The sequence below is a fragment of the Aythya fuligula genome, chromosome 4, assembly GCF_009819795.1.
Source record: "Aythya fuligula isolate bAytFul2 chromosome 4, bAytFul2.pri, whole genome shotgun sequence".
Lineage (NCBI taxonomy): Eukaryota > Metazoa > Chordata > Aves > Anseriformes > Anatidae > Aythya > Aythya fuligula.
In genome coordinates, this window is record NC_045562.1 from 30,483,497 (window position 1) to 30,506,998 (window position 23,502).

At 37.2% G+C, this 23,502-nt stretch overlaps 1 protein-coding gene across 1 annotated transcript in view; it reads left to right on the top strand.

The window, feature by feature from the left end:
- Window positions 1–23,502, top strand: part of PDGFC (platelet derived growth factor C) — a 117,262-nt gene that overhangs the window by 68,195 nt on the left and 25,565 nt on the right. Inside the window, exons 2-3 of the mRNA XM_032186793.1 lie at window positions 735–930; window positions 17,737–17,917. Of these exons, the coding sequence (XP_032042684.1) occupies window positions 735–930; window positions 17,737–17,917 (377 nt within the window). The remainder of the gene's footprint in view (window positions 1–734; window positions 931–17,736; window positions 17,918–23,502) is intronic.

Sequence of the window (23,502 nt, forward strand, 5' to 3'; positions counted from 1 at the left end):
AAAGTAGTTGGCTTATTTCTTTTGAATTTATTTGCTGCCACATAAGGCATTTAATTTTACATGTGTTTTGTAGTCTAACAATACTGAAGAATTTTGAGGAATGCCCTCTATTGGGGCTTGTCAGTAAATGTCTAATTTCATATACTTGGTGGCTTTCTCATAGCATGTCCCAGCTTTGTTCCTGTATCAGGGTAACTGTTCTGATGTAGCCCTCAGCAGGGAGGCTGCCATCAAAATCCTTATCACCAGACCCAACAAATATAAGTCTCCACTCACAAGAGACAAATTGAAACCAGTCCTTCTGTGGCAGTTGTAAGGTGTGAGCAGACCTCTCCCTGTACCTTGTGTGATCTCCGCAGTTTCCAGTAACAAAGGACTGAAGCCATTGGCAGCCTGTGTGCTGTAGTCCCTTGGGTTGCTGGGTTTCTGTGCGACTCTTATCTTGGGTTCAAGTCTTGGCAGTCTAAGGAAATATACAGACACATTTCTCTTACCTCCACTTGAACTAGCGTTCTGTTTTCTGAACATCAGCTGAGGCTTGGGCTTGAATAACTTTTTGCCAGCAAAATGTTATTTATCTCTTTGTCTGTTTTTACTATATATATTTTTCCATGCAGGAATTCCTTTGAAGAAGCGAACAAAACAGAAGGCCTTTTTCTGTGCATGCTATAGAGACACTTTAGGAAAAGGAGAAGAAATGTAATATTGACGCATGTTTTCTCTCTTTATTGTAGGAGTGCAGGATCCTCAGCATGAGAAGATAATTACTGTGACTACTAATGGAAGTATTCACAGCCCCAAGTTTCCACATACATACCCGCGCAACACTGTACTAGTGTGGAGATTAGTAGCAGTAGATGAAAATGTATGGATACAGCTTACTTTTGATGAAAGATTTGGGCTTGAGGACCCAGAAGATGACATCTGCAAGTAAGTTTACTTTTGCTTAAACTTGTGCAATATCTGAAGGAAGGTGTGGGGGATGGAACAAGAGTATTTCTCAGCTTTTGCAAAAATGACACCTGCATGTCAATGTATTTATAAAAATGCATCTCTTAAGCTATTAGCTTCTGATTTTATTTGCAGTGCTAGAAAGTCATTTTATGCTTGAAAGCTTTGGAGGCCCCCCATTCTCCATCTGCATTCAATATCAGCGCCCCAGATACACAAGGATACAGAAATGTGGAATGATTAATATTGTTATGTCTAAGCTGAAGGTTTTGACATTTGGGAAAATACTACTATCAATGTTAGAGGAACGAGTATCTAATTTTACAGAGGAAAAAATAGATAAGCACGTTACATGATGTGTAATTCAGGTCAAGATGCAAGGTACAGCATCCCTGTTCAAACAAAACTACCAGACAATACTTTAATGGCCTTTAATGGTCAAGTTCTCAATTTTCTATGAAAAACAGCACTTAAAGTAATTCATTGTTTGATATTCTCCAACGGTATTGTTTTTTTCATGACTTCAGTAAGTATTCTGTCCGCTAAATGACTAGGACAGGTTTCTGTTGAATCTATATTTCCTTCCAGTCATTAGTATTTGAAGGCTGCTTAGCTTGGGAGAGAAACAACCAGAACACTACGCACATGGATGGATGTAGTTCTCAGCCAAGCTGTCTGATTGGTCACGTTGTGGGTATTTTGTGACAACAGGGGCAGATGTTGTATGAGCTTCCTGTGGGTGGGTGAAAGAGGAGAGATCCTAATCTCTTTTATTCCATATCTATCGGCCATAGAAATAACAGATCGTAAAAAAAATGAACATATGAATAATGGTGTATTGTCTGAACTCCTTTCAGTAAATTAACAGATAAAACATGTCATTTGGTATATCCTGTTTTGATGTGTTCCTGGGGAGGTATTTCACACAAGACCTTCTTTTCCAAATAGTTCTGTTTTTTAATTTAATTTAATTTAATTAATTTTTTTTTTTCCTTTTTGGATGCTTATTTGATGGTTACTTTCAGTTTTTCTAATTAATTGGTCTTCACTTGTTTTTATATCTCATATCAATGTTTGATTACAAATTTGTATTTCTTAGAGGTTACTTTTGCACTTAGCTTTAATGTGGAAGCTGAGGTTCACAACAGATGGACAGATATCATCTTCATAATAATGAAGGGAATAATTGTCAAGGCCATGTCAAATATAAAATACTAAGAACTATAAGCATACCTTTGCTCAGATGAGTGCACTCCCTTTGCACAACTTTTTTTTTTTTTTTTTTTTTTTTTTTTTAATGAAAACGTAGCTTTTTCTTTTCTTTGCATATGGCAGAGTGAAGTAGCAAATGAAAGAAAATCCAGGTTGGGTGACTCATTCATCCACTTGCAAAGAAAAAAGTGAGATAAGTTAAAATATTTTAAATATTAAACTTGAATAGTATTTTAATGGGAGTACATTTATTTTAAGTAAACAAGGTGACAAAAGCACTATTCAAATCGAAAAACAGTAATAAGTCACTCATAATCTTCACTTGTAATTTTATCATGCTCATACATGTGTATGGATACCAGGAAGTTGTATGTATGCAAATCCTGGTATGTGCACTTTTGAGGACATACTGTGCTTTTTGGCTTGGAAGATATGACCCTCTGGGAGGGAAAAAAGATTTTGTTTTTTTTTTTAACCAAAAGAGAAAGCACAGATAGGGTTCCTGCAGTTTAAATTCAGTAACAATCTCACTAAAGGAAGGGAAAGTGTACCTTTTTTTGATGCAAATTGACAAGTGGAGGAAATGACTGAAGTGCAGAGTTTAATTGTGTAAAACAATTTACACAAGCCAATTAAGTTACTGCATTATCAGTAGTTATGAAGTTATCACAATAGTATCTCTTTATAAGTAATGTCTTGTATTTCTTAGCTGTTCTAGTGCTTAGTAAAATTATTTTAATGTCTTTCCAGTACTTTCTGTGGAAAAGCTAAGGGTTTTTAACTGCATTCCATGCTATTTATGACTCCACTGTGTTTCTGCCTTCTTGAAAGGCACAAATCAGTATTGTTTCTGCAGAGTACTCAACAGTTTCTCCAAAGCCAAGTTTATGTGACAAAGAAAGAAAGAAAAAAAAAAAGCACGACATTTAATGTGTTATTGTGAGTGTAACTCTAGAGCTTACAGTGGCCTGATCCTATAGTTCTAGCCTATGACTGAAACCAAAATCTGCAGCGCAGAGATGGTAGGCTTTCTTTCCAACATCCTGCAGTTTGTAACAGGCTATCTTTCTCCCCCTTCTGAAGTGTATGACAGGACTTGATGCGTCACCTACAGTGGTCCTTGTCCCATATTCTCAGTTCTTCCACCTGCTTCTCAAGATGCATGTTCTGTGCAATGCAAAAGCCTTCTCTGTAGGTAGTAGGGCTCTGTAGTGTCAGTTTATTTGACCACTGAGAGAATACACTGGAGTATCTTTGTTTAAGATAATTAAAAGCTTCTTAAATGTCAGTCGTTCCAATATTGCTCATACATAGGGGGAAAAGTAAAACAAAAGCCCATCTAGCCATATAAAACACTTCTTTTGCTTGTTCTATAACGAGAAAACAATGATAGGTAAGAAATGTCCTGGATGCATCCTGAAGCTTTGGCAAAATTTTTGTCTGTTTCTGTGGCTAGAAACCTACATCTATCTGGCGTGGCCTCTGCATTTGGATTTCTCAAAAGTCAGTTCCAACACTTCAGCTATTCTGTGAGGTCTTTTCATCTAGAACGAGCATAACACCTTGCAGATACCTTGAAGGTACCAGTTTAGCCTCCACTTTAAGTAGCTTCCTGAACCTGGATCAGAGTGATCCTGCATGGCTATTTTCTACTCCATGTTTAATTTTTTATGTGGAAACTAGATCCGTGCATTTATTTCTGAATAGATTTAGGTTATTTTGTTGATGGTATGGGTACATACATCTCTGCAATATTAAAGTCAATTCAGTCTTGTGCACTTTGATTTCACCTTGTGTGCTTTGATTTGAAAAAAAAGTTATGAACAGACAATTCCCCACCAAGCCAAACGAATACAAAAGAAGGACGCAGTCTCCTAGCTGTTTCATGGAGTGTTGTTCAGATGACAGAACTGCTGGTAAATTTTCCTTACATAAGGGAATTTCTAGCTAGCAGAGGGACACTGGATTTACATTCTGCATGTCCGGCTTTTCTGGTGAAGAAAAGCAACTCTTCTTTTGCTGATGTGACAGTTCATTATTTTCATGATGCTAGCCCCTCAACGCTGTTTTAATCATTAGGCCATTAGACTTCTGTGCCTGACAGCTCCTATCATCAGGGAGGTGCCATAACTCTCCTTGACCAGGAGGGACTGATTTTTTGCTCAATTGTTGCTTGTTTCTGAAATTGTTGATTTCTGTCTCTGAGAACATACATGGTCTTCATGGAGGAAAGCTATATCCATGCCTTCCTGACACAGAGGCATTTATCACAAAGCTTTTATCACTGTATGCTACGCTTGCCTTTACCAGGCAGTCTGATGTTGTGATTAGGTTGTGCATCGCAGAGTTACATCACAAAACTGCAATAAGAAAAGAAAAAAAGTATCCTGCTTACATTAGTAATGTGTGCCAAACTCACTCTTGCTGTGCACAGAATGGGAACAGTTGTTCATCTCGGTGGTGGCGGCAGCTGTTCTTTCTAATTATCAGGTGATTTCAGTCTGTTTGACTTTTATTATATCTAATAAAAGAGAAATGTGTCTCAAATCCAAAGTGCAATTACTGTAGATAAGATTATATGGATTACAATATACAAGTGGAATGTGGAACTGACAGACTGTTGAATACTCGATGTCACCTGAACATCATCTTCATTTTAGGATAGGTATATTCATTTCCATGTCTCTTCAGTCCTCTAATAACTCCAAATATGAACTGTAGTATGTTCTGTAGGCTTTTCTTTCTTGTTGGTTGAGGCTTTTGGCAGCTGCAAATGTGAATTTGTTGATGCAGGTAAATGCTTCACCTACAGAACTATAAAAGTTTTGAAAGAACCCCCCAAACTTCTCTGGTTAATGCGCAATATGTTGAACGTTTGCCTGAAGAAAATTAGGAAACCGAAGGAAGCTGTCAGTGGTAACATGGTATAAAATCTTTGAGTAGTACTGTGGCTCTTGCACTCCTTTCACATGAAATTAAATAATTAACTCTTAAAGCCAGGAATGTTCTTCCTTTGAGGTTACTTAAGATGATGCTTTAAGATGCAGAGCCATGTGCAATAAATTCACTACCTCTCTTTTCCATGACGTTTCTGAGAGCTGCTTGACTGAACTGCACCCAAGCTACTCCCTTCCATTCTGGGAACATCAAAGGTCTTTGGTAGAAACCATCAGCCAAACGGCTTAAACAATCCTGTGTGTTCCTATTGAATGTAGTGTTAGGAAAGTGTTGATAAGGGTTAAAATTTTGAAGATTTGGCTCAGCCTAAGGCTGAAACAAGTGTATTTAGAAGAAACATAAAGACATTATCCGTAGTCAGTGGCTATGAAGAAGGAAAACATTTGCTTAGCTGTCTTTTTGACATAAATTATGTCAGATGCATACTATGCAGTGGTGAGTTATGGTAAACACAATAAAAAGACTAAACACTTTGTTATATAATCTTCTAAAGGGAGCTTTCCATGTAATATAAGACCCAATGAGTAACTTAGAGCACATGGAGCTTCCTTTCTTGTGATTACAACATCATCTCTCCATCTAACCTGTAGAGTAAAATACAAATGCATAGCTTCAGCTCCAGTGTGATTCAGTAAAAAAAGATGATTGATGCTTCACTTCTGTTTGGCCCACGTCTTGGAACCACCCAACTGCATCAACAGCATGTGCATGAAAGAATAAATCCAGCATCTTTTTCTTCTGGGATCTGCAGCAGGGAAAACAAAACAAACAAAAACCAACCTCATATTATTTGTTTTTGCTTTGAGAACATTGTAGCGGCAGTATTAACGTACATGTATGTGCTAAGAACAAACTATCAAGCGTAGATTCCAAATGAAATACATCCTCTCAACGTTTGACGTGTCCTTGCTGTCTGACAGTCCTAAATGCTTCTGTCAGACATTTTTATTTCAAGAAACTGTGATTACAGAGGGTGAAGTTATCCCTTTGGTAGGTACAAAGTTCAAGTTGGCATTGAATAACTGGACAAAGACCTTTAAATAACCATATTTAAAGAGGAATGGGTGCAGACAATGTTCATGGTGACCCATGTCACTAAGTAGCTGGGCTTTTTTTTTTTATCTTTTTTTTTTTTTTTTATCATTTCAAGGTTAGAGGGATTGCTGCTGCCACCTCTATTTGAAAATTCAGAAAACAGTGAGGAGTACCCCTAGAATCTCTAAGGCTTCAGATGTGTTACAGTGAAGATCTTAAAGCTCTTACCACCGTTGCATTGGAATTTCGATGTGTTCAACTGTAGCCACCTAGTCCTTATGATATTCTGTGCACATAGATGACATAGGGTTCTGCTTAGATGACTGTACTTATCTGTGATACTTAAATGTCTCCTTCATCACTATCTATATAACAAGCTCAGCAAAAGTAAAATCATTTTAAAGTTAAAATTCATTGTAGCTGTATTCTACATTCAGATCTATTTGGATAGGAGCTATTCCATCAATAGCTGAAATTATATATATATTAAAAAAAAGCGTATGAGCTGTCATTCTTCAATACACAATTCCTTTTTACCCTTCTTTCCCCCCAACATATAAATTCCTTGTTAATTATTTTTATTCAAAGTTTGAAACAGGGTTATATAATTTAAATGGCCAGGATGAGTTCTAGTATTCAAGTGCCTTAGATTAATTGAAATACTGATAGGAAAAAAATGTTATGAAACGAGTGATTTAAGCTGAAGTCCTTGGTAGCAACATAAAGGTTTTACAGCTGGCAGGAAGGTGGCATTTTAGGAACAGTGTGTAGAAAATGCCATGAAACTCCAGTCAAGGTGGAGTAATTTCTCTGGTGATTGATTTTTTGTTGTTGATTTTTAGTCGCCTGTTCCAGTTGATGCAAGACAACTGAATAGTGGTACCATTTCAAGAGAGGCTTAAATGCTGAATTGATTCAAAGGGAGGATGAGAATGGGCTGTAGGAATCAAAGTTTTTAAGAACTTAAATTAATTTGGGGCCAGAGTTCTTTGTTTATCCAAAACTTGTTCTTTTACATAAAAAGAAAGAAGATCAGTACTGCAGAGGTTATTTCTTTCATATGAGTTCAATTGTAGCAATATAATTTCAATTTAATGAATGCAGAGGAATCCAATACACTTGTGCATCCTGCTTTCTTATGTTTTGTAGAAAAAATGAGGGTTTTTCTGCATCAAAAGAAGTAAATGGATCTGTTTCTGTATGTCTGGATTAGGCACATTTCTGAAATTAAATACAAGGAAAAATGTTTCTTATTCTGCATTCATTGGACACAATTGTGGTTCCTGTTATTTATTTACTTTAGAAAGGACTTTCTTTTGCCTTTCCCATGGTTCCAGTAAAATTGTCTCTTTGATTACTAAGTGATCACTTGTACAGTAACTCATCTTTCAGCTGGTCCCGTTTTGCCGTTTAATTTCTGCCAGTAGTTGATGCTGGCAGAGGTGTGTACCACACCCAGCAGAGGCTGCAGTTGGTGGAAGCTCTGGACTGGTCAAGGTTGAGTGAAGCCTTTCCTAAGCTCCTGCCCTGCTGAACCTCCGCAGTACACTCAAAGGAGATGGATTCACAGAAAGGAAAAAGAATCATGATTAAACTCATGGCACGAGACAAAAATAATACCAGATTTTGTAATCTGAACTTGGCTTCTAATTATAAAGCTTCTAATTATAAGCATTCTTTTAGGTTCTCTACTGCATATTAAAAGTTGCTGGATACCATTTGTGTGATAACAATGTAAATGTAACAATGTAAATGTAACAAAGCAGACATCAAAGACAGTAAAAGAAGATTAAAAACTTGAAGACCAAAGTATAGTACAGTTATAACTGAGACCGCTCTATAAAACACAGTTCTTAAGTTTCTGAAAGATTACACTTGGTTCCACAGCAGTGGTTAAATACTCTCTATGCAAATCAAAGCTCATGAAGACAGAGGGAGTTAGAACAAGTTGCTTCCCTGGTCTGAATGGGAGGGCAGCGGATCTGGCATGCCACGATCAGGAGCACATGCTGCACAAACCTAGGGGCTGTGACGGCATTCTTGCCCACCCACATTTTTCCTCTGTTAATGTAAATCCAGTGTTCATTTTTAGAATCTGCCATTGCTACAGGACCCTATAATGGCTATTATTTCACAAGTAATTTAAAATCTATTTTCACAGCCCAGTTGAGTGTTAGGAGAGTGATTGCTGACGAGTGGGCAGTTGACATAATCCCTTACTCCTTTTTCACACCAGAGACTACACTCATTGACTTAGAAAACATTTTAGGCTCCTTAAAATTCCTTCCTGGTCCTCTCAATCTCAAGCAAACTGTTTGAATAAAGTAAACTGTGTCCACAGTATCAAAATATTTTTGTAAACGATCCTAATCCTAATTTATTGCTTCTAAAATTGTTTCACGTTACCGTAGTTGGCTCTGTTTCTGACGGCGTGGGCTGAAGTTATTTTCTTTGAAAACGAGCGTGGCACTGCCGGGTCTTGCTTCTGTCTGGGGTGCTCTGGGAACAATTACTGTTGATGGAGTTCCCTCGCTCCCTCCCTGCTGCTCATGAACAGATAGAAGTAAGTGAGTGCTGGGAGCGCTGCATGGCCGCCCGAGCTGCGGGATGGGGGCACACCGTGCAGCCACCTGCACTTCCCAGCGTGCTTCTCCTTGGTCCCCAGTGTCAAGAGAAAGGCAAGCTACAAAGGCAGGCCCCACAGTGCAAGATGAAGTTACTGTGGGTGGCATCTCAGCATTTCAGTTTGTGCGTAGCATGCACTCCTCCCTGTGTTGTTTTTTTCTGGTTACTGGAGGTCTAAGTATGGTTAAGCCCATAGGCTCGCTGTCAGATTTATGGGCAGCTTTCTCCTGCCTCATCAGTAGGAATAGCATCAGCATTCTTGCTCTCCTATTCCAAGGCAGACAGTTGTTTCCTCACCTGTTACTCAGCTTTTTTTTTAATTTTATTTTTTATTTTCTCTCCCTGTCTCTTCTTCCCTTTGTTTTCTTCATTCCCTCACTCCTTCTCACTACACACTGCGGTTGCCTTCTTTGCCTAGCATCAACATTTTAACAAAGTTGTTCAAATGAAGTTGTAGTTAGGGAGCAGCACCAGCAAGTATATAATACAATTTACATTCATCTGTTGCTGTCAGATCATCAGCATATTGGAGAAGATGCATGTGAGAGTGCAAAAAGTGGGATTACTTATCCTGAAAAAGGACAGATGATCATGTGTGAGTGTCCTGGGGTGTTTACAAGGTCAACTAAATACATCTCTTCCCCTTTCTGACACTAACAAGAACAGGGAGACCAGTAAACTAGCAGCAATTATTAGGAAATACCGTTTCATACTAGCCTCTGATTCATATGCTGTGGATGGATTAAAAGTAGGTCTGCATAATTTTATGACCATAAACTTATAACTAGGTATAAACCAAAGTGAGAGGAAACTCCGTTCATGCTTTAGGTGTAAACTGATCTCCTGCTAGGGTTGGAGACAGGTTTTTTCTGCCTTGTGCAGTATTTTGCAACTCCTCAGTTACATTACAGAGATTTTTCACTTTCTTTTCAAGTAGCAATTATGAGCCTGTCCTGAAGCAGGATATTGGACTTTGTGATAAATGGTCTGTGCTGGATTGGTAAATCCTGTGTGCTACTGTAGCAGGCAGGAGACCATATGTAACTGCATCACCGAACAAAAGAAATAAGTGTTTTAATTTAAATACACATAGATATTCCATTGAGGCAGCCAGGAAGGAGGGAAAAGGAAGAGAGGGGTAACGCTGCTGTGTCATTGGGGGTGCTGGAGGGAAGGGGTGTTGCCTGCACTGCCCTGGGTGAATCTTCGCAAGATTAAAATGTCCTTTAGGAATGTCTTTGTTGGTGTTTTCTAAAATTTACTCTTGAATATATCATTGACCGGAGCCAAAGGTGCATTTCAGGATATAAGGGTTGTGCATAAAGGAAAAATTACCATTCAGGATACTAGACTAAATATTGAAAATGCTGCTATAAAAAAAAAAAAAAAAAAAAAAAAAAGACAGAAAAACATAATCATAGGTTCAGAGAAACTGAAAGAGGTACATTGACTGTGGTGAACAGTGTGAGTACAGGTAGAAGCTTAAAATAGACTGGAAAGAATTCTTTACAACATTGACTGTCAATATGAACTCTGAGCACCACCAGTGTTGTTGGTTTTGTACAAAATACTTATCTGTGTAGAAAGAACATGTGATTTTTATGATCACTAAGCTAAAGTGATTCCCAAGCTAAAATACTCTTTAGGGTTTACAGAGGAATAGCAGGTAATTATTACTAAGGAAAAAAATCCAAGTTACTTCTTGGCTTTGGTGGATTTTTTTTTTTTTAATTTTTATTTTTTTTATTCCTTGTATTTTAGATGGAATCAGTCTTTTAAAAGGAACAGTTGGGAAACCATCTTCTTCCTTTATTATGTCCACTCTTTATATGCATGATTATAGTGTCATCTTCTGTATCCTAGGATACTTATTCAAGTGACAGAGAAAAAAGTATCAGTAGAAGTTATAGCAGTACAAACTAGGTTGCGGCACAGGCTATCTAGGACTGAATTCTGTGGTTGCTGTATTCCTGAAAGTCCATATTTGATCTGTATGACAAGTTTAACATATGCTTAAATAATTACAGGGTTGCTTTCTGAATGCAGAATTGTTTTGGTTTAGAGTTAATGCTGTTTTCTCCCCAGAAGGCAAAAGTTACCTTTGGTCCGTGGTATTCATGGGCTTCAGCTGGAGATGCTCAAGCACTTACCAGTGCATGTAGGTGCCAGTCGGGCTTTATTCTTTGAATGTGTTTGTGTGCCAAAGTGCTATTTATCAGGGCAAAGACATGCTTTCAGCAGTTGTTTTTTTCTCCATCCAGTGTGTTGTCACCAAGTGGCAACAGCTACCCTACAAACAGTAGGTATCTCAGCTTCACATGCTGCCCCAAGTTTTCAGCAGATCCACAGAAAATGGAAGCATTTACTGGTAGGCAGGGGTGTGGTTATGCAACAGTTAATTGAAATCGAACAACCAGTGCATCCTTTTCACAAAAAGTGTTCAGCTGTTCGAAGAGTTGAAATCTGGGGTTTAAGCCCTGTCTCATTTTTCCCTTTTGCTTGCAGCATTGTAAATGTAAACCACTTGGATTATGAGTGTATACAGTGAATGAAGGGGAAGAAAACTGAAACCTAAAGATTAAACTTTTTTTTTTTTTTTTTTTTAATGAATCATAAATAACAAGGTAGAGATACTGAAGGAGTTGTGCGGTTATGGTAGGAGCTTCAGGCTGTTACTAATCAGTACGAGGAAAGATTAGAGAGAACCATGGCAACCCTATAACATTTGTGAATGAATCTGTGTTTCCATAAGGCACTTCCTAGTGTACAGGGCTGCATATTCTAAAATAGATGTATTCAGAGTGGGTTGGCGCAGAAACTACAATCCATATTTGGTGAATGGCAGTTAGAAATGTTCTCTGTTTATACCTTGAGTATCTTCATTTCATGGAAAATGTAGGCATGGCAGGATACTTGTTTTTTTATATAATATACTCATTTGCCGTATTGGCTGCAAGTGATTCTTGTGTATAATTAAACATCATTTTCTGAGAATGAAAAGCTGACCTCATCACTTATTTATCTGGATTATTTCTGGGTATGCTGTTTCTTAACAGTGACCATTAAAACACAGTATGTGTAGGATCAGCAAATACGGTTACAACTGTGGAAGTTTATTGCATGTCAAATCATTACTGTGTCTACATCTTTTCTGTTTTTACGTTAAAACATCAAGCACGACAGAAATTGTCAGCTGCTAAGTGGAACGTGACTCATTTCTCAACTGTTGGATAATCTGCAACCTTTGCAAAGCAAAGGCACTGCCAAGTCCTCCTTGATGAAGGATGAAGGCTGGGGGGAATTGCCAATGCTCTGGAGTCCTATGCTTTTGGAGCCTTTTTTTTTTTTTTTTTTTTTTTAGAGCTTCCTGTTGGAAATACATGATGGAGAGAAAGTATTTTAAATATTAAAAATTTTCTATCTGGTAGTCTTTGACAGAGAGTTTTCTTCCAATATCCTTTTGTTACTGTTGCTCGAAGTAGCCCCCAGTCAAAATTTTCTGTTAATGCAGAGTGGGATCAGATTTACTGAAGTTTTACACTGCACTGAGATGCTGCCACAGGGTCAGCACTTCAGACAGTGAGCCCTCTCCCTTCCCTTCCTCCTGGAAGTTTTGCTTTCTGTGATAGAAAAGTTTTTTTCCTCTGCCACCTGGGTGGTGAGTTGAGTTATTAATAGTGAACTTGCACAGATGTGCGCCCTTAGAGGTTTGTGATTTCAGGAACTTTGCATTTACTTCTTGGTGGACTGATGGGCCTTGGTGGACTTGCTGGACTGATGGGCCAGTCCTTTCTAGTCCTTTCTAGCCCATGTCCTTTCTAGTCCTTTCTAGTCCTTTCTAGTCCTAGATGGACCAGTCCTTTCTAGTCCTTTCTAGCCCATGTTCACCTTCAGGTGAACATGGTGTACTGGCGATAAATGCAAAACAGTATGAAGTAAATTAATGCACTTGGAATGCAAACAAATTAAATAACCATTCCAAAGCTTGCAAATTTGGGTGGCAGGTGGTTGTACTGTGTGGCCAAAAGTAAGATTTCCTCTCACACAAATTGAAAAATAGTGCAGAAGTGCCTGTACTGTAACTAACTGTTTGATTTCTTATCTCATTTTGTTTTTTATTTCACATGATGTATCTTGTTTCTCTGAGCCTCAGTCTTTAAGGAAAACTACCTCTAAGGGAGCAGCAGTAAGGGTAACAGCAAAGAACTTCTCCTAAGGGTCCTCACATTTTCTCTGTTCTTTATCATGAGCTTTTCATTCTTCATGTCTCATCATCCATTTTTGCTGGAGATTTTACGATGCATCGATCTATGGGCAACGACAAGGCTGGTTAAACAGATTGGGTCTGCTGTTAGATACCATGGACCTGACTGCCTCTGTCATGCCCCAGTATTCCCCTTTCCATCCAAATAAACATGAATTTTCCCAATAAAGTGTTACTAGAGATCTCTATTGCTTGAGGAAGGCTTCCAGAATTTATTACAAGTGAGGCAGGCAAACTTTAAAAAATAAATATAATAATAAAAGAAACCCTTCAAGCTAAATACTTGGCCTTCCCTTCCCTTCCCTTCCCTTCCCTTCCCTTCCCCTCCCTTCCCTCTCTTTCTCTCGTTCTCTCTTTTATTTCACAAAAAACAGATGATTACTTGCAGCTGTGATTTGAGTGATCTAAGAGGTAAAGACCACATGAGGTTTTGCCAGCACCTTGACACTTCTGTCTATACAGCCATGCAGTCTAGCTTGAATGGTGGAAACTAAAAATTCTATTCCATAGGAAATTTAAATATTTCAGCAATAAAAATGAAAATTATTTTAAATATTAATGGCAGAGGAAGAGGACACGGAAACTTTCCTTACAAAATTTGGTTTGGAAAAAGATAAAAACAGTATTTTAATGATGACAGTTTTTAGTAATTTCCATTGTTTCCAAAACTGAAGCTGCCCAAATATAAACCATCTAAGTTCTGTTCAGTAACAGTTTGTCTGGTGAACTGCCAGAATACCTTGGATGCTTTTGGCCCAAGTCTGAGGTAGGTATTTTATTTTGCTGTCACCAGGAAAACCTTGAAATTCCATATGCTTTAAAACAAACTGGAATAGAAATAATGCAGCATCCCACAGGGGAAAAAAATGACAGGGATTGTTATCAACTTCCTTTTACTTAATTGAAAACAAAAATGAATTCAGTGCTTATCAAATGGGGAAGGTAAAATAAATTTCACTTTTCTCAAGCTGTTCTGATGGGTGTGCTAGATTTTTGTCTAGCACATCTATTTGAAATGGAAAGATCCAGTGTCACTGATACAACAAAATGTTTTACCATGTGGGTTTCTGCACCTTACATTCATTGATATATTTGTGGGATTCTGAAGGCAGAGGGAGGCTGCGCAAAGGTCACAAAACTGTAAGCCAAAGTAAACAGCCTGTCAGAAAACGTTTAGCAAATGACAGTGCAAACCACAGAAAAATAGAGAAAGGAGAGGAAAACACATTCCCTTGGAAAATATATTTCCTGGTTGGAAAGGCATTGAAGTTCAGAGCTCCTTACATTGCTTCTTTGTCCCTTTCAAATAAATTGTTTTGTTCGGGTTTTTAATGCAATTCAGGGTCCTGGGCATCTCAGCCTTAGGGAAGAGGAATACACATTCTGCATCAAATATCCAGGAGGGCATTATCGACATTGTGACTAAGGGCAAAAGCATCTTTCATCATGGGAAAGGAGATGAGACTATTCAAGTTTAATATTTGAGTAATGTATTGAACATAGATGCAGCACAAGAGCATTTTTTTTAGTCATTGTGCCAAAGAATTTTGGGTTTTCTGGTTTGTACACTGCACAAAAAGGAAGGATTTTTGGTTTCAACATGCATTTAAACTTTTTTTTTTTAAACTCCATTACAAGTAGAAAATGTATTTTCAATTCTAAATTATTTATCCTGCTTTTCTTGCTTTTTGAGGAGAAGCTTCTCTTTATGGGGAGATAATTTTAATGGCTGTGATAGCCCTGCCACTCTTTAGCCCTGTGACACAAAGCCGCAGCACTGTGCACAGCAGTCTTGTAAACACTAAAGCATCCAGACCTCTTTATTTTGTTGTGTTTCACAGCAAGTTCAAACTTCAGTCAACATGTGCAGTGCTAGGGGTTCTCAGATGCACAGAAGATCCTTTTGGCAGTCTCTTGCAGCACATTCAACCTAGATAACCAATGGGAATAAAGTTAGGGGCTAAAAGTGTCATGATGTCCAGGAAATGTGTGAGAGTCTCTCTTTTTTGTTGATGTAGACTAAGTTCCTAAAGATTTGCCTACATTTCTGTCCAGAAGTAAGAAACCAGTACTCATATCTCATATTTGCTTTTGAAAACAGAAAGTTTGTCTACAAGCACCAAACCTGTTTGTTGAACAAACAAACGAAAAAGGCAAAACAACAAAACCCATAAATCATCTACATGTCCTGAGGGAGACTTTAGAGAAAGGGAACAATCACTGTAAACCACTTAGTGCTGTATGCACTGTATCAAGTTACCATGAGAAAGTTATGTTTGATTGGCTTATAAAGTAGGTTTTAGTAAATCCTTCAAACAGGGATTTTGGCAGTTGTGCACACTTGGGTGCAGAACTTGTGAGTGCTGTAAAGTGCTGAGGGTATGTCTTGATCGATCCCTTGGAAACACGTGGGTTTCTGAGGGTTAAAAGGGTGTTAGGGTGGGACAGGGTGACTGAGAAACAACACGGCCAAGGTGGGACTGATAACACTGAAAAAATTGGAAATGATTATGATTACAAAAGACAGATTGCTTACAAATACCACATACAGAGATCAAGGAGAGAATGACCGAAGTTAAAAAACACACAGAGAAACAGAGTTATCTGGACCTGGTGTGTTTTTCAGAAAGCTGAATTTTGTTCAGGTTTTTCAGAATCTCCTCTAACTTATGTCTCAACTAATAGAATTAGAGTTTAAACTATGGAATTTGAATTTGTCTTTTACTTCAGGGGTCACATTAGACCAGTGGAAGCAGCAGAAAGTTGTACATTGCGGTAGCAGCACTGATGCCTGTACTATGGCTGAACCCCCAAACATCTTAAGCTTAAGTTGATAAACATAATAATTAACTTACTCACTCCTTACAAATCAGAAAGTAGCTAGGGTTATTTGATACTTTTAACTAGAAAAATAAAAAGGTGGTTATTGTTGGAAATTTTGTAACCTGATCTGAAGAAATAAAATAAAATTTAGTGCGCAAAATCAGTTTGATAAATATGGTGAACTCTGAAATCTTAGTGCAATTAATGTACAAGTTGCCTTTGGGATACGTTGTATACCTGATCATAAAGTAAAAACATTGGCGGACCAGTTAAAGGAATTAGTGGTTTGGGGAAAAAAAAAAAAAAAGACGGTGATGAAGTAATTAGTATCATAAGTTCAACAAAGATTTAAAACTGTGGTACATGGCAGTAATACATTTTGAACACAGTTAATGAGCATATTCATTGCATTCATTTCTAATTAAGTGGAAAAAATACTGGTCCTTTAAATGGAGAAAATAAATGTGCAAGTCAGTCTTGCACAAACATGCAACACAAGAATTTATTGCCTTCTGTCTAACTAGGGAACTGGGAATCATTATAAAGATTAGCTTTACTGAAACAAAAAAAAATATCCAGGAAAAGCTTCAATACAAAACGTTTAAGGTAATAATTTTCACGTTGCTCGGCGTGTTTGGCAGAGTGCGTGTGTGTGTGTTTTCCTTTTCAGAGTGTGGATGTTTGCTGTCATCAGAAGTAGGTCTGTCAGTACCCTTGGAAAGGACCGAGGGATATTTATCAGTTTAGATTTCCATGAGGGGTGTCCCCAGTGCATGGCAGAACCTGAGAGAGAGTGCAGCTGGGGAGGCTTCCCCCAAGCAGGCCGCAGTGGGGCAGCGGCGGCGGTCGCCTTCCCAAAGCCAGCCGCACTCTCACCAGCACTCTCCTGCCTTCCTCAGCCTCTCTGAGTGCTCAGTTTTTCAAGCTCCAGCAGGGGAAAAGTGACTGAAATTCCTACTGTTTATTCTGTCAGTAGGCAGCTGGGGAACTGACATGAAACAGGTTAAAATATTAAAACCAGACATGCCTTCTAGAGCAGTGGCTTTCAGTGTTTTTATGACTTGAGAAGCCCCTAAACATTCTGCAGTGGAAGCGAGGACCTTTGCGGGGCATATTTAAGCTTATGGATGACAACTGACTGGCGTTTCTTACTTACCTTTCATGGAGCTATTTGAAGTTCACGGATCCCCAGGGATACTCAGACCACACGTTAAAAACCAATGAAACTAAATCAAACCGTGTACGTTTCATTCTTTTAAAGCTCCCAACCCATATATCTCTTGTCAGTCGTACCAAAATAGCAGGTTCTTTCTGACACGTGGTACGTTTAGGTCTTTGCTTCACCAATGTCTCACTGGGATATGCATAAGCTTGAAATGTGCTTCCAAGTTTCCCTAAACCACCTTAACCTCCTGGAGCCTGCTCACCACTGCTATTACAAGAGGACAAGGTTTCAGTAGCAAAAAGCCACTGAATTTTCCCTGGTAACATGCAGTATATTTCTAGTGATATTGCAGTATGAATTACTATGCCAGGCTTAAGCAATTTCAGTTTTTTCTCTGACTTCATTCTGCTCTATCCTGTATATTGTAATTGTTTCCCATAAAAGGAACAAGCAGTCGTACTCATGGTCTGTTCAAAATGCTAACTTAGCTCTTATTTTTTTTAACCTCACTGCATGATTTTATTATGTATTTAAGCCGGTGGCAACTTGGAAGCTACGTTTAAAATAGCTGGCTTTGATAGCATACTTAAAGCATTAAAAAAAATAATAAAAAATGCAAGCTACAGAGTCACTCTGTTTATTAAAAGAGGAAGTTTACAGAAATTTACCAGTAAATAAACATGTAATTTTCTTTTCTGTTCAGGTATGACTTTGTAGAAGTTGAAGAGCCTAGTGATGGCACTGTTTTAGGGCGCTGGTGTGGTTCCAGTAGTGTGCCAAGCAGACAAATCTCCAAAGGAAACCAGATCAGAATAAGATTTGTGTCTGATGAATATTTTCCTTCTCAACCTGGATTCTGCATCCATTATACACTTCTTGTGCCAGTAAGTAACATGTTTCAGGATTGGTGCATTTCAGAAAAACAAAATCTTTGAAGTGGTAGCTCAAAAGAATCTTTGAAAAGTTTAGGATTAATTACTGTTTATTTCTCAATAATAACAATAATGAATAATCTGTCTGCCAGAATTTTACATTTTGTTTCTGCCTTTTAACTAACCAAGTGTTCTTGCGGTTCATCTTGGATGGCTTTGGACTGGGAAGTTGTGGGCTTGGTTGTTTATGTGGAAACTTGAATAAAATGTTTGTATTCCTAATACAGTACTGCAAAAAAGCCACTTTTTTTTTTTTCTTCTTTGAGAAGAAGAAAAATCAGCATAAGAAAAATCAGCTGCATGACACTTAAAGGACGTTGGGAAGTTACAAAGAAGATTGAAGAAATTAATGTTCTTGTTAGTCAGCTGCTTCATACACAGTCAAATGATTATACCTGGTTCAAAAACAAAGTTGTTATTTTGTTTTACTGTAGTGATAAAGTAGAAAATACATAATACTCAGTTTCCACTGCATTTTTCCTGAAAAATGTACTTTAGACTTCTCTTGAATGTCGGTTAACACTTGCAACTCACAGGAACTAAACATTAGTCACTGCCTAAAATATGGGTATTTTAACCATCAGCAAATTCGTCACTTGGTGGGAAAAAAAAAAAAAAAAAAAAGAAAATGTAAAAGATCTCTGATAGCAAAGCAATGTTTATAGATTTTTGAGGATGAGATAATGTTCTGAAGCATCAGGATGCAGTGGAACAGGAGTTGACATGTTTTTACAGAATAGATATTCTGTATTTAAAGAGAGTGAAGAATATTTTTAAATTCCTCATAATTCACTTTTTGAATCTCCTAAGTCATCTTGTGGTTTGTGGTATTTGGTTGGTTGGAAATATCTGCAAACTCAATAAAAAATTGATCAAAAGAATCCATGTTCTAACGTTACTGACATGTGCTTCACTTGATGCATTTGGCTTGCTTACTGCTTCTGCCGCTTTGCATTTTCCCCTCTTTTCCTCCTTTGCAAAACTTCAGTTATGGAGAAGCATAGAATAATTCTGTGCATTTATTCAACAATACATAATCTTATAGATAATACATTTAGTGTACTGATGATGTAAGTGAAGCATAGTAGTATATATACATGCTATTTCTTGTTGTATTCCTCTAAATGTTTGTAAATATTTAGGCCTAACTAAGTATTATCCCTGAAATGATTAAGGGCTTGATCTCCATGATTGTCTCTTTTGTGAGTTGGGCACTTTTGTTAGTAGAATAGTATGACTGATAGATGATGAATTTTGAAATTAAATAAAATGTCAGTTGGCATGCAAACCAGCTTGGGTATGGCTGGGTTTAAGCTCTTTTTATACCAGAGAGCAGAAGGTAATAAATATGTTACTTTTAGAAAATGGTAAAAGAAAATCCCTAAATAGATGCTTTGTGTGGGCTGAGGGCAGATTTCATTGTAGGTGCCCTCCAGTATTACATCTTATCTGCTACATGTCTATCTGACTTGTGTATGATACAATTTTTGTGGAACGGATTAAAAAAATGCACCTAAAAATACCAAAATCTAAGCATAATTATCTTCAATGCAGGACTCAGTTTAGCCTCAAAGTTGTGCCAGGGGAGGTTTAGGTTGGATTTTAGGAAAAATTTCTTCACTGAAAGGGTCGTGAAGTATTGTAACAGGCTGCCCAGGAAAGTGGTTGAGTCACTGTTCCTGGAGATATTCAAAAGGTGTGGTGCTGAGGGACATGGCTTAGCAGTAGACTTGGCAGTGCAAGGTTAACAGTTGGATATGGTGATCTTAGAGGTCTTTTCCAACCTAAATGATTTTATGGTTCTATGATTTAAATTATCAACAATTCAAAACAATTTTAATCTTCAAAATATTTAGATCATTAACACTGAACATTTGTTCAGTAGACAAAAAGAGCTGAGATTGTAGGACGCATTTTTTTAGTCCCTCTTTTCCTCTAATAAAGTTTACATGCATCAGAAGTACACATACAAACTGTTACAGAAACCAAGCAATTTTCTGTCTCACATATGTAACAGGCAAGAGCAGCCCCTTTCCTGTCACAGAAATTCAAAGCCAGCTTCAAAATGCACGGTATAGCAACAGGTTTGTGAGAATTAATTTCCAAGTCTCTTTAATAAAGAGATTTTTCATGAAAAGTTCTGTTTTAATAAGCTATACAAAATACAATTTCATATTTCAGGTTGCATAATTAACTGTCTGGATTGTAAATGCAGTCTGTGTTGATAAGATTCAAGATTAGATCTGCTGCTGCTTGTACCTAAAGCAATTGAAAACTGAAAGTTGTGTTTTCCTTAAAATTGTAAGGATACGTCATCCTACATTTCAAGATAAATTAAAATTTACAGTTGTCAACCATAGGAATAAGTGTAAATTTTAAATAATTCTTACAAAAACAACTGATTTGCCTAGTGATTCACTTATATAAATTGGTCCTAAACAGTTAATAATTTTTTCATTTTTTGAAAGAAAGGGGGAGGGGTAGATGCCTGGTAGACTAGCAATGAGAGATTGTTTGGGGAGAAATGAAGCAAAACTGAAATAAAACAGTGCAAGCTTGTTTCTGTATTTGGAGGCCACACACAGAGAGGGGCACCGGACACATTTTCAGGTCTTTTAAAGAGCAAGAGGAATGGCTTTGTTTAAATCTCCTGTAATTTATCGTATATATATATTTTTACTTTGTATATTATATTTCAAACGAACTTTTCACATGATGAATAAGTAGGGGGAGACCGGCTATTGATCTGGTTACCTTACTTGTAGGATTTAGCCTCTGAAAAGGACTCCCAGCAGTTCTTATGTTGTTAGATGCAACATCATTTTACAGAATGGTTTAACACAGCATTATAAGGCACTGTTTAAAAGTGGTGCATATACTGTATAAAAGCAGAATGCTTGCTGAGAAAATCATGAAGATTTCTTGAGGGTCTAGATAACTTCAGTTTAATTACTTGAATTTCTTCCAACTTAAATTGTGTGGTCTGGGCGCATCTAGAAGAACGTTCTGCAATTTTGGTTAGCTCTCTTTGTTCTATAGCTGCAAGTTCATTTAGTCTGGAATACTGTAAAGTGGAAGGAAGTGTTGAAAAACTTTTTTCTGCCATGAAAATTTAGCTTGTGTTAATTTAAAATTCTCCTGCTACTTTCGGCATGACTGTTATTCTTAGGCACTCTTTTCATGCTATGCCCTGTCACTTAGTCAGCGCTCACTGGTGAGCTGCATTATTCACTAGGGGCTTCTTAGTGGTTGTTCTGCATTTTGACTGTTCAGCTATGCATTTATTAAAAGTCATGTATTTGGCACCAAAACCTCCTAGAAATTTACTGCAGAAAGCAATCCGTATTTCATTTCTTTTCCTCTTCTCACTTGTCCCCAGTTACAACTCTAACCCATATAGTAGCCACATGCAATTGAGGGAAACCTTATAAATTCCTACAATGTGTTGGAGCTTCAGTCTTCCTAGTGACTTGTTTAGTTTAAATTATGTCAGTTACAAGTTTGGCATAGAAAACTTGATGTAATAAAGTCCATTGTTACTTGGAGGAGCGGGTGAATGGGATACTTGATGCCTGAGGTGCCATTAAGGAATGCATGACTGATTGCCAAAGTAGTTATTAATTATTCAGGGCACTCAGAACAAAGCAGCTCCAGTTAAAGTTGAAGCTGGGGGTGACCATATTCCCCCTTCTTTTTTTGGCATATGGTAGCATGTCATTTGTCATGAAAGAACTTGCCAAAGATCTTTGCTAAGAACAGACTTAACCCTCTTCTATGCAAGTGAAGATGAAGAGCAAAATCCGAGAAGGGTCTTAAATGGCTGACCTGGTTTAAAAGTGATTTGGCAGGTGTTCTGTGATTTTGGTGCAGTACCAGTATGGCTACCTAAATTTCAATCCAAGAGAGGTGTGTTTTTTTTCTTTGATGGAGAGATGTTAGTAGTGCTCTTGCTATTAACAGTAATACTTAAGATTAATATTATGTTTATATATATATATAAATTAATTAATATAGTAATATATTAACTGTTAATATATTAATATTTATGTTTAATAATCTGTTTATGGCCATCTAATAATTGTTCCTCTATTTCATCCAAATTAGCCAAGCTTTGATTTTTTTTGATGTTGAGCATGTTAGTTTTCTTTGTAGAATCTTTTAAAGTTGAGCTTGTTTAATGAAAAAATGCAAATAAAATGAATAAAATAAAACTTCTTCTACTAATAGAAGAAGTGCATACTAAGAAGAGAAAAAAGAAAGCTCTTACCTAGCATTCGCTTCCTTTGAAAAGCCCACAGATTCCAGAGATATCAGATGTGTATCTCATGTCAGGACCAAAGCCCAAGAGAGGCCTAACTTTGGCTGCAAAAACTGAAAATCCATCCAGAAACATCACAAAGGACACTGTTGCTCTCCTAAACAAAGGTGAAGAAGGGGCTTTAGCTGCACTTTCTCAAGAAGAAATCAAAAGTATCTGGAAGAGAAATAACATGATTTCAGGGTAGTTTTAGCCAAGGTTGAATGAAGCAGTGGGAGAGTATAAGTGTTATTTAGCACATTGGAATGCCACATGATGCTAAAGAGGACTGAAAATCCTTCATACGTTGGGAAGGACTCTTAAAAAAAAATCTGCGTTCAGAGTTTTCACTGATTATGTACAGTGAAACCTAAGCCCAGATGAATCGATAAACTTCTAAAGATGCTCAAGTTTGCAAATTTGATCATTGAATTTTTGTGTGTGGCTAAGAATGATGCATTGCCAGTCAGAGGGGTTTTTTTATACTAATTCTTTCCTTGAGGATTTCATTAGGTTTGTGCTGAGGACTAAAGAATTCTGTTTACTTTTTTTTTTTTTTTTTAATGTGGGATGTTAAAGATTACCCAAAAATACATAGATAGAGACAAGCTTCAGGTTCAGTTCATGTAAATCAAAAAACTACAAAGAGTACACAAATGAAGATGCCTATTATCCATGCGGCTACAATGAAAGGAAAAGAAAACTTTGAAGTAGACAGAACCTTTGAAGGGTATTTTCTAATAAAATCATAATGTCATGTTTCCTTGTGACTATATCTCATTTTGTCACATGGACACCATAAAAAAAAATTAAAGCAGTTACTAGGACAGCTCAGTGCAAACACTTTTTAACCTCCTTAAATGCCCTAAGAAGTGGAAAAATGTTGGAAATAGATTGGAAAAGTATTTCAAATTCATGATGCTATCTTTCATCTTTCATGTCTATAAGCTGCTAAGACCTTTTATTAGGTTTGCATTTAGTAATAAATATTTATTATTGTAAGTGATTATTTTCATTAATTGCAAACTTTTGGAAACTTTTTTGGGGTTTCTCTTAGTATTTCAATCAAGATCATGCATCCATAATTAATTAATTTTAAAATACATATTTTACATGGCTTATCATTTAGTTTATTGTAGTATTCTACAAGTAATCTTACATAAATGTTCTGCTTTTGTGTGCTCTTTTTTTTTTCCTTGTTTTATATCAGAAAGTCTGAAAGACAAGTTAAAGGTAGAAA